General features: G+C 43.2%; 1 protein-coding gene across 5 annotated transcripts in view; it reads right to left on the reverse strand.

The window, feature by feature from the left end:
* Positions 1-12,372, reverse strand: part of LOC110490677 (proline-rich protein 5) — a 65,141-nt gene that overhangs the window by 25,832 nt on the left and 26,937 nt on the right. For all 5 annotated transcript variants that reach the window (XM_090228727.1, XM_090228728.1, XM_090228726.1 and 2 more), the window contains 3 exons: positions 5,044-5,092; positions 3,540-3,597; positions 831-922 (listed from right to left, as the gene is read on the reverse strand). In XM_090228727.1, coding sequence (XP_090084853.1) covers positions 831-922; positions 3,540-3,597; positions 5,044-5,092 — 199 coding nt within the window. The remainder of the gene's footprint in view (positions 1-830; positions 923-3,539; positions 3,598-5,043; positions 5,093-12,372) is intronic.

Consider the following 12,372-nt stretch of genomic DNA (forward strand, 5'->3'; position numbering starts at 1 on the left):
TTACTGTATGTTACTGTATGTTGCTGTATGTTACTGTATGTTACTGTATGTTACTGTATGTTGCTGTATGTTACTGTATGTTACTGTATGTTACTGTATGTTGCTGTATGTTACTGTATGTTGCTGTATGTTACTGTATGTTACTGTATGCTACTGTATGTTGCTGTATGTTACTGTATGTTACTGTATGTTGCTGTATGTTACTGTATGTTACTGTATGTTACTGTATGTTGCTGTATGTTACTGTATGTTACTGTATGTTGCTGTATGTTACTGTATGTTACTGTATGCTACTGTATGTTACTGTATGTTGCTGTATGTTACTGTATGTTGCTGTATGCTACTGTATGTTACTGTATGTTGCTGTATGTTACTGTATGTTGCTGTATGTTGCTGTATGTTGCTGTATGTTACTGTATGCTACTGTATGCTACTGTATGCTACTGTATGTTACTGTATGTTGCTGTATGTTACTGTATGTTACTGTATGTTGCTGTATGTTACTGTATGTTACTGTATGTTGCTGTGTGTTGCTGTATGTTACTGTATGTTACTGTATGTTGCTGTATGTTGCTGTATGTTACTGTATGTTACTGTATGTTACTGTATGTTGCTGTATGTTACTGTATGTTACTGTATGTTGCTGTATGTTACTGTATGTTGCTTTTTAGTTGTCTGAATACAACGGAAACACCACAGGGAGAAGTAACCAGTGCCTTGACTTGGGCAGGAGCTCACCGGAGCGGATCACCAGCACCTCACATGTTCTACAGCTGGACCTGCTGCAACTAAATCTAGACAGTACTGACACCCAAAATGAGTAACTGTACCTGTACTGGGTAGAAGATAGCCTGAAGCATGGACAGAACATCACAGAAGAAGAAGTCCCACGTCTCTGCCAAGGAGTCCAATAGCTTCTGACCTGGAGACAACCCGGAAGTCAAAATAACCAATCAGAAAGTAGCAATGGTGCTAATTAGCATGGACTCAAAAAAAGTGTGAATGTTCTATGTTTGATGTGTTGTAATTTCTCATGGTTTGTCACAGATACAGATCCTGAAAGGCACTAACACCAGCAGAGAGATGCATCAACACCCCATCTCTCACACACACTGAGATCTGAGACCTGCTTGTGGCAGAGGGAATCCGGAGAGAGATTTAGTTATCAGTTAGCTGTTTCTGAGCAGTGCTGCCAAATGGCACAGTGGTGTGGGCCACTGGGTCACGGTGGCAGGGAGCGGCTGGGTCACGGTGGCGGGGACGGCTGGGTCACGGCTGGAGCAGAGGGCTACTGGGTTCAACCATCTGAAGAGGACAAGTCATTTTGAAAGGGTTCTATTGTAAGAAGCTGACTGACACCAGACGAGGAACCGAAGAGAGGCAGTAAAGGGAGGGAGGAAGGAGAGGAGGGTGAGGGACGAGGCCTGGTTCAAAGTCTTCAACAATGTCAAATCTCCCATTTGTGGTCTGAGGTCTGTGACGTTAGTAACACTTCCTGTCTGGTCGCCATGACACTAGCACTTCAGCAGAAATAAGCTGTGTACTTGATGTCAGGGTCAGGTGGTTTCAGCATCTTCACCACTTGACTATACCTCAACAGAGACGATAATGGGACACAATAGGCTACATTATGACCAACCAGTACTTCAAACAGTACTGTGACAGTACTTCAAACAATGCTATGACAGTACTTCAAACAGTACTACGACAGTACTTCAAACATCACTTCAAACATCACTTCAAACAGTTCTTCAACAGTATTTCAAACAGTACTACGACAGTACTTCAAACAGTACTTCAAACAGTACTACAACAGTACTTCAAACAGCACCATGACAGTACTTCAAACAGTACTACGACAGTACTTCAAACAGTACTACGACAGTACTTCAAACAGTACTACGACAGTACTTCAAACAGTACTACAACAGTATTTCATACAGTACAAGAACAGTACTTCAAACAGTACTACAACCGTACTTCAAGCAGTACTATGACAGTACTTCAAACAGCGCTACAACAGTACTTCAGACAGTACTTCAAACAGTGCTACATCTTTATTGTATTAGTAAGTAGTGCTACATCTTTATTGTATTAGTAAGTAGTGCTACATCTTTATTGTATTAGTAAGTAGTGCTACATCTTTATTGTATTAGTAAGTAGTGCTACATCTTTATTGTATTAGTAAGTAGTGCTACATCTTTATTGTATTAGTAAGTAGTGCTACATCTTTATTGTATTAGTAAGTAGTGCTACATCTTTATTGTATTAGTAAGTAGTGCTACATCTTTATTGTATTAGTAAGTAGTGCTACATCTTTATTGTATTAGTAAGTAGTACTACATCTTTATTGTATTAGTAAGTAGTGCTACATCTTTATTGTATTAGTAAGTAGTGCTACATCTTTATTGTATTAGTAAGTAGTGCTACATCTTTATTGTATTAGTAAGTAGTGCTACATCTTTATTGTATTAGTAAGTAGTACTACATCTTTATTGTATTAGTAAGTAGTGCTACATCTTTATTGTATTAGTAAGTAGTGCTACATCTTTATTGTATTAGTAAGTAGTGCTACATCTTTATTGTATTAGTAAGTAGTGCTACATCTTTATTGTATTAGTAAGTAGTGCTACATCTTTATTGTATTAGTAAGTAGTGCTACATCTTTATTGTATTAGTAAGTAGTGCTACATCTTTATTGTATTAGTAAGTAGTGCTACATCTTTATTGTATTAGTAAGTAGTGCTACATCTTTATTGTATTAGTAAGTAGTGCTACATCTTTATTGTATTAGTAAGTAGTGCTACATCTTTATTGTATTAGTAAGTAGTGCTACATCTTTATTGTATTAGTAAGTAGTGCTACATCTTTATTGTATTAGTAAGTAGTGCTACATCTTTATTGTATTAGTAAGTAGTGCTACATCTTTATTGTATTAGTAAGTAGTGCTACATCTTTATTGTATTAGTAAGTAGTGCTACATCTTTATTGTATTAGTAAGTAGTGCTACATCTTTATTGTATTAGTAAGTAGTGCTACATCTTTATTGTATTAGTAAGTAGTGCTACATCTTTATTGTATTAGTAAGTAGTGCTACATCTTTATTGTATTAGTAAGTAGTGCTACATCTTTATTGTATTAGTAAGTAGTGCTACATCTTTATTGTATTAGTAAGTAGTGCTACATCTTTATTGTATTAGTAAGTAGTGCTACATCTTTATTGTATTAGTAAGTAGTGCTACATCTTTATTGTATTAGTAAGTAGTGCTACATCTTTATTGTATTAGTAAGTAGTGCTACATCTTTATTGTATTAGTAAGTAGTGCTACATCTTTATTGTATTAGTAAGTAGTGCTACATCTTTATTGTATTAGTAAGTAGTGCTACATCTTTATTGTATTAGTAAGTAGTGCTACATCTTTATTGTATTAGTAAGTAGTGCTACATCTTTATTGTATTAGTAAGTAGTGCTACATCTTTATTGTATTAGTAAGTAGTGCTACATCTTTATTGTATTAGTAATGTAATATGATTCATACCTTCATAGAAACGCATTTTGTCCCTCAGTATCACCATTCCCTTTGTCAGCAGCTGATTCTGCAGAGGAGGAAAGAAAACAAGGATTCACATTCTACAACCAGGACTTTAAAAAAAATATATTAAGAGTAATGTTAATATCGGAGTAATGTTAGTAATATCAGAGTAATGTTACCACCGGAGTAATGTTAGTGATACCAGAGTAATGTTAGTAATATCAGAGTAATGTTAGTAATATCGGAGTAATGTTGGTAATATGGGAGTAATGTCAATATCGGAGTAATGTTAGTAATAGCAAAGTAATGTTGGTAATAGCAGAGTAATGTTGGCAATATCAGAGTAATGTTAGTAATATCAGAGTAATGTTAGAAATATCAGAGTAATGTTGTCAATATCAGAGTAATATCAGAGTAATGTTGGTAATGTCAAAGTAATGTTAGAAATATCAGAGTAATGCCGGTAACATCAGAGTAATGTTAGTAATACCAGAGTAATGTTGGTAATATCAGAGTAATGTTAGTAATATCAGAGTAATGTTAATATCAGAGTAATGTTGGTAATGTCAGAGTAATAGCAGAGTAATGTTGTTAATATCAGAGTAATATTAGTCATATCAGAGTAATGTTAATATCAGAGTAATGTTACTATCAGAGTAATGTTAGTACTATCAGAGTAATGCTAGTAATATCAGAGTAATGTTAGAAAGATCAGAGTAATGTTAATATCAGAGTAATGTTAACATCAGAGTAATGTTAATATCCGAGTAATGTTAATATCAGAGTAATGTTAACATCGGAGTAATGTTAATATCCGAGTAATGTTAATATCAGAGTAATGTTAACATCAGAGTAATGTTAATATCAGAGTAATGTTAATATCAGAGTAATGTTGATATCAGAGGAATGTTAATAATATCAGAGTAACGACAGTAATATCAGAGTAATGTTGATAATATCAGAGTAATGTTAGCGGCATCAGAGTAATGTTAGTAATACCGGAGTAACGTTAGTAATATCATAGTAATGTTAATATCGGAATAATGTTAGTAATATCAGAGTAATGTTAGTAATAGCAGAGTAATGTTAGTAATAGCAGAGTACTACTTGTGATGTTGGCGCAACGTTACTATCAGAGTAATGGTAGTAATACCAGAGCAATGTTAATACCAGAGTAATGTTAGTAATACCAGAGTAATGTTAGTAATATCAGAGTAACGTTAATATCAAAGTAATGTTAGTGATACCAGAGTAATGTTAGTAATCCCATAGTAATGTTAGTAATACCAGAGTAATGTTAGTAATACCAGAGTAACGTTAGTAATATCAGAGTAATGTTAATATCAGAGTAATGTTAGTAATACCATAGTAATGTTAGTAATACCAGAGTAATGTTAGTAATACCAGAGTAATGTTAATAGCAGAGTAATGTTAGTAATACCAGAGTAACGTTAGTAGTATCAGAGTAATGTTAATATCAGTGCTGAGGTGCAGAGAGACAGTCTCTTACCTGGAGGTATTCAGTAAAGAAAGAGCCCAGCTCCGTCTTCAGTAGTTGCCTAGAAGAAAACAGCAGTTTAACATTCTGAACTGGGTGGACACACAAAAGTAGAGGCTAGACACACTATGCCACAATGTTCCTGTCTCCTTCTCTTTCAACACCTTCCTCACCCTTCTCACTGCCTCTCTCTCTTCCCTCACCCTTCTCACTGCCTCTTTCTCTTCCCTCACCCTTCTCACTGCCTCTCTCTCTTCCCTCACCCTTCTCACTGCCTCTCTCTCTTTCCTCACCCTTCTCACTGCCTCTCTTCCCTCACCCTTCTCACTGCCTCTCTCTCTTCCCTCACCCTTCTCACTGCCTCTCTCTCTTCCCTCACCCTTCTCACTGCCTCTCTTTCCTCACCCTTCTCACTGCCTCTCTCTCTTTCCTCACCCTTCTCACTGCCTCTCTCTCTTTCCTCACCCTTCTCACTGCCTCTCTCTCTTTCCTCACCCTTTTCACTGCCTCTCTCTCTTTCCTCACCCTTCTCACTGCCTCTCTCTCTTTCCTCACCCTTCTCACTGCCTCTCTCTCTTCCCTCACCCTTTTCACTGCCTCTCTCTCTTTCCTCACCCTTCTCACTGCCTCTCTCTTTCCTCACCCTTCTCACTGCCTCTCTCTCTTCCCTCACCCTTCTCACTGCCTCTCTCTCTTTCCTCACCCTTCTCACTGCCTCTCTTCCCTCACCCTTCTCACTGCCTCTCTTCCCTCACCCTTCTCACTGCCTCTCTCTCTTCCCTCACCCTTCTCACTGCCTCTCTCTCTTCCCTCACCCTTCTCACTGCCTCTCTTTCCTCACCCTTCTCACTGCCTCTCTCTCTTTCCTCACCCTTCTCACTGCCTCTCTCTCTTTCCTCACCCTTCTCACTGCCTCTCTCTCTTTCCTCACCCTTTTCACTGCCTCTCTCTCTTTCCTCACCCTTCTCACTGCCTCTCTCTCTTTCCTCACCCTTCTCACTGCCTCTCTCTCTTCCCTCACCCTTTTCACTGCCTCTCTCTCTTTCCTCACCCTTCTCACTGCCTCTCTCTCTTTCCTCACCCTTCTCACTGCCTCTCTCTCTTCCCTCACCCTTCTCACTGCCTCTCTTTCCTCACCCTTCTCACTGCCTCTCTTTCCTCACCCTTCTCACTGCCTCTCTTTCCTCACCCTTCTCACTGCCTCTCTCTCTTTCCTCACCCTTCTCACTGCCTCTCTCTCTTCCCTCACCCTTTTCACTGCCTCTCTCTCTTTCCTCACCCTTCTCACTGCCTCTCTCTCTTTCCTCACCCTTCTCACTGCCTCTCTCTCTTTCCTCACCCTTCTCACTGCCTCTCTTTCCTCACCCTTCTCACTGCCTCTCTTCCCTCACCCTTCTCACTGCCTCTCTCTCTTTCCTTCTCACTGCCTCTCTCTCTCTTCCCTCACCCTTCTCACTGCCTCTCTTTCTCTTCCCTCACCCTTCTCACTGCCTCTCTTTCCTCACCCTTCTCACTGCCTCTCTTTCCTCACCCTTTTCACTGCCTCTCTTTCTCTTCCCTCACCCTTCTCACTGCCTCTCTTTCCTCACCCTTCTCACTGCCTCTCTTTCCTCACCCTTCTCACTGCCTCTCTTCCCTCACCCTTCTCACCCTCATGCCACCTCATGTTACTCCTCTGTGCCCTTTCCCACCCCTAAACCCACTCGCTCAGCCCAGTGACAACACCAACACCTTACTTGCTCTATGAACACTGTGTGGTACCCGACTTATTTAAAGTTAGGGAAATGGAGGAGGTATTGGTCAAAGCCAAGGCATATCTATACACTGAGTTTACAAAACATTAAGAACATCTGCTCTTTGCATGACACAGACTGACCAGGTGAATCCAGGTGAAAGATATGATCCCTTATTGACGTCACTTGTTAAATCCACTTCAATCCGTGTAGATGAAGGGAAGGAGACGGGTTAAATAAGGAGGGTTAAGCCTTGAGACATGGATTGTGTGTGTTATTCAGAGGGTGAATGGGCAAGACAAAAGGTTGAAGTGCCTTTGAACGGGGTCTGGTAGTAAGTAGGTGACAGGAGCACCGGTTTCTGTCACACTCCTTCAGTTTCTAGTGACACAGCTGTGGGAAGCATTGGAGTCAACATGGGCCAGCCTCCCTGTGGAACGCTTTCCACACCTATTCGAGTCCACGCCACAATGAATTGAATGCTGTTCTGAGGTCAAACGGGGGTGCAATGCAATATTAGGGAAGTGTTCTTAATGTTTTGTACACTCGGTGTAGATTCCTAAACAGGTCCTCTGGCAGTGGTGGAAAAAGTACCTAATTATCATCCTGGAGTAAAGGTAAAGATACCTTAATAGAAAATGACTCAAGTAAAAGTTAAATTCACCCAGGGGCGGCAGGGTAGCCTAGTGGGGCGGCAGGATAGCCTAGTGGGGCGGCAGGGTAGCCTAGTGGGTCGGTAGGGTAGCCTAGTAGGGCGGCAGGGTAGCCTAGTGGGGCGGCAGGGTAGCCTAGTGGGGCGGCAGGGTAGCCTAGTGGGGCGGCAGGGTAGCCTAGTGGGGCGGCAGGGTAGCCTAGTGGGGCGGCATGGTAGCCTAGTGGTTAGAGCGTTGGACTAGTAACTGGAAGGTTGCAGGGAAAATTTAAGGAGTAAAAAGTACATTATTTGCTTTGGGAATGTAGTGAAGTAAAAGTTGTCATAAATATAAATAGTAAAGTACAGATACCTCAAAAACTACGTAAGTAGTACTCTAAAGTATTTTTACTTAAATACTTTACACCACTATCCTGTGGTAGACTGGAGAGGAAGACAGGTACTTCCTTTTTCACATCCCGTAACGAGAAGGTCACAGGGCTCCTCAGAACCACACAGGAAATGACCCATCATGTCTGGTACAGCAGCAACGGACTGACAGAGTTTATAATCTGACTGGAAGACAGGGTATAGAGTCATGTCCAACAGCCTAGTTACTCAGCTGACTGGAAGACAGCGTATAGAGTCATGTCCAACAGCCTAGTTACTCAGCTGACTGGAAGACAGGGTATAGAGTCATGTCCAACAGCCTAGTTACTCAGCTGACTGGAAGACAGGGTATAGAGTCATGTCCAACTGCCTAGTTACTCAGCTGACTGGAAGACAGGGTATAGAGTCATGTCCAACTGCCTAGTTACTCAGCTGACTGGAAGACGGGGTATAGAGTAATGTCCAACTGCCTAGTTACTCAGCTGACTGGAAGACAGGGTATAGAGTCATGTCCAACAGCCTAGTTACTCAGCTGACTGGAAGTAAGGGTGTAGAGTCATGTCCAACAGCCTAGTTACTCAGCTGACTGGAAGACAGGGTGTAGAGTCATGTCCAACAGCCTAGTTACTCAGCTGACTGGAAGACAGGGTATAGAGTCATGTCCAACAGCCTAGTTACTCAGCTGACTGGAAGACAGGGTATAGAGTCATGTCCAACAGCCTAGTTACTCAGCTGACTGGAAGACAGGGTATAGAGTCATGTCCAACTGCCTAGTTACTCAGCTGACTGGAAGACAGGGTATAGAGTCATGTCCAACAGCCTAGTTACTCAGCTGACTGGAAGACAGCGTATAGAGTCATGTCCAACAGCCTAGTTACTCAGCTGACTGGAAGACAGGGTATAGAGTCACGTCCAACAGCCTAGTTACTCAGCTGACTGGAAGACAGGGTATAGAGTCATGTCCAACAGCCTAGTTACTCAGCTGACTAGAAGACAGGGTATAGAGTCATGTCCAACAGCCTAGTTACTCAGCTGACTGGAAGACAGGGTATAGAGTCATGTCCAACAGCCTAGTTACTCAGCTGACTGGAAGACAGGGTATAGAGTCATGTCCAACAGCCTAGTTACTCAGCTGACTGGAAGACAGGGAATAGAGTCATGTCCAACAGCCTAGTTACTCAGCTGACTGGAAGACAGGGAATAGAGTCACGTCCAACAGCCTAGTTACTCAGCTGACTGGAAGACAGGGTATAGAGTCATGTCCAACAGCCTAGTTACTCAGCTGACTGGAAGACAGGGAATAGAGTCACGTCCAACAGCCTAGTTACTCAGCTGACTGGAAGACAGGGTATAGAGTCATGTCCAACAGCCTAGTTACTCAGCTGACTGGAAGACAGGGTATAGAGTCATGTCCAACAGCCTAGTTACTCAGCTGACTGGAAGACAGGGTATAGAGTCATGTCCAACAGCCTAGTTACTCAGCTGACTGGAAGACAGGGTATAGAGTCATGTCCAACAGCCTAGTTACTCAGCTGACTGGAAGACAGGGTATAGAGTCATGTCCAACAGCCTAGTTACTCAGCTGACTGGAAGACAGGGTATAGAGTCATGTCCAACAGCCTAGTTACTCAGCTGACTGGAAGACAGGGTATAGAGTCATGTCCAACAGCCTAGTTACTCAGCTGACTGGAAGACAGGGTATAGTGTCATGTCCAACAGCCTAGTTACTCAGCTGACTGGAAGACAGGGTATAGAGTCATGTCCAACAGCCTAGTTACTCAGCTGACTGGAAGACAGGGTGTAGAGTCATGTCCAACAGCCTAGTTACTCAGCTGACTGGAAGACAGGGTGTAGAGTCATGTCCAACAGCCTAGTTACTCAGATGACTGGAAGACAGGGTGTAGAGTCATGTCCAACAGCCTAGTTACTCAGCTGACTGGAAGACAGGGTGTAGAGTCATGTCCAACAGCCTAGTTACTCAGCTGACTGGAAGACAGGGTATAGAGTCATGTCCAACAGCCTAGTTACTCAGATGACTGGAAGACAGGGTATAGAGTCATGTCCAACTGCCTAGTTACTCAGCTGACTGGAAGACAGGGTGTAGAGTCATGTCCAACAGCCTAGTTACTCAGCTGACTGGAAGACAGGGTGTAGAGTCATGTCCAACAGCCTAGTTACTCAGCTGACTGGAAGACAGGGTATAGAGTCATGTCCAACTGCCTAGTTACTCAGCTGACTGGAAGACAGGGTATAGAGTCATGTCCAACAGCCTAGTTACTCAGCTGACTGGAAGACAGGGTGTAGAGTCATGTCCAACAGCCTAGTTACTCAGCTGACTGGAAGACAGGGTATAGAGTCATGTCCAACAGCCTAGTTACTCAGCTGACTGGAAGACGGGGTATAGAGTAATGTCCAACTGCCTAGTTACTCAGCTGACTGGAAGACAGGGTATAGAGTCATGTCCAACAGCCTAGTTACTCAGCTGACTGGAAGACAGGGTATAGAGTCATGTCCAACAGCCTAGTTACTCAGCTGACTGGAAGACAGGGTATAGAGTCATGTCCAACTGCCTAGTTACTCAGCTGACTGGAAGACAGGGTATAGAGTCATGTCCAACAGCCTAGTTACTCAGCTGACTGGAAGACAGGGTGTAGAGTCATGTCCAACAGCCTAGTTACTCAGCTGACTGGAAGACAGGGTATAGAGTCATGTCCAACAGCCTAGTTACTCAGCTGACTGGAAGACAGGGTATAGAGTCATGTCCAACAGCCTAGTTACTCAGCTGACTGGAAGACAGGGTATAGAGTCATGTCCAACAGCCTAGTTACTCAGCTGACTGGAAGACAGGGTATAGAGTCATGTCCAACAGCCTAGTTACTCAGCTGACTGGAAGACAGGGTGTAGAGTCATGTCCAACAGCCTAGTTACTCAGCTGACTGGAAGACAGGGTATAGAGTCATGTCCAACAGCCTAGTTACTCAGCTGACTGGAAGACAGGGTGTAGAGTCATGTCCAACAGCCTAGTTACTCAGCTGACTGGAAGACAGGGTATAGAGTCATGTCCAACAGCCTAGTTACTCAGCTGACTGGAAGACAGGGTGTAGAGTCATGTCCAACAGCCTAGTTACTCAGCTGACTGGAAGACAGGGTATAGAGTCATGTCCAACAGCCTAGTTACTCAGCTGACTGGAAGACAGGGTGTAGAGTCATGTCCAACAGCCTAGTTACTCAGCTGACTGGAAGACGGGGTATAGAGTCATGTCCAACAGCCTAGTTACTCAGCTGACTGGAAGACAGGGTATAGAGTCATGTCCAACAGCCTAGTTACTCAGCTGACTGGAAGACAGGGTATAGAGTCATGTCCAACAGCCTAGTTACTCAGCTGACTGGAAGACGGGGTATAGAGTAATGTCCAACTGCCTAGTTACTCAGCTGACTGGAAGACAGGGTATAGAGTCATGTCCAACAGCCTAGTTACTCAGCTGACTGGAAGACAGGGTATAGAGTCATGTCCAACAGCCTAGTTACTCAGCTGACTGGAAGACAGGGTATAGAGTCATGTCCAACTGCCTAGTTACTCAGCTGACTGGAAGACAGGGTATAGAGTCATGTCCAACAGCCTAGTTACTCAGCTGACTGGAAGACAGGGTGTAGAGTCATGTCCAACAGCCTAGTTACTCAGCTGACTGGAAGACAGGGTATAGAGTCATGTCCAACAGCCTAGTTACTCAGCTGACTGGAAGACAGGGTATAGAGTCATGTCCAACAGCCTAGTTACTCAGCTGACTGGAAGACAGGGTATAGAGTCATGTCCAACAGCCTAGTTACTCAGCTGACTGGAAGACAGGGTATAGAGTCATGTCCAACAGCCTAGTTACTCAGCTGACTGGAAGACAGGGTGTAGAGTCATGTCCAACAGCCTAGTTACTCAGCTGACTGGAAGACAGGGTATAGAGTCATGTCCAACAGCCTAGTTACTCAGCTGACTGGAAGACAGGGTGTAGAGTCATGTCCAACAGCCTAGTTACTCAGCTGACTGGAAGACAGGGTATAGAGTCATGTCCAACAGCCTAGTTACTCAGCTGACTGGAAGACAGGGTGTAGAGTCATGTCCAACAGCCTAGTTACTCAGCTGACTGGAAGACAGGGTATAGAGTCATGTCCAACAGCCTAGTTACTCAGCTGACTGGAAGACAGGGTGTAGAGTCATGTCCAACAGCCTAGTTACTCAGCTGACTGGAAGACGGGGTATAGAGTCATGTCCAACAGCCTAGTTACTCAGCTGACTGGAAGACAGGGTATAGAGTCATGTCCAACAGCCTAGTTACTCAGCTGACTGGAAGACAGGGTATAGAGTCATGTCCAACAGCCTAGTTACTCAGCTGACTGGAAGACAGGGTATAGAGTCATGTCCAACAGCCTAGTTACTCAGCTGACTGGAAGACAGGGTATAGAGTCATGTCCAACAGCCTAGTTACTCAGCTGACTGGAAGACAGGGTATAGAGTCATGTCCAACAGCCTAGTTACTCAGCTGACTGGAAGACAGCGTATAGAGTCACGTCCAATAGCCTAGTTACTCAGCTGAC

Source organism: Oncorhynchus mykiss, unplaced genomic scaffold (genome assembly GCF_057628025.1).
Source record: "Oncorhynchus mykiss isolate SJ-2025 unplaced genomic scaffold, ASM5762802v1 scaffold96, whole genome shotgun sequence".
NCBI lineage: Eukaryota > Metazoa > Chordata > Actinopteri > Salmoniformes > Salmonidae > Oncorhynchus > Oncorhynchus mykiss.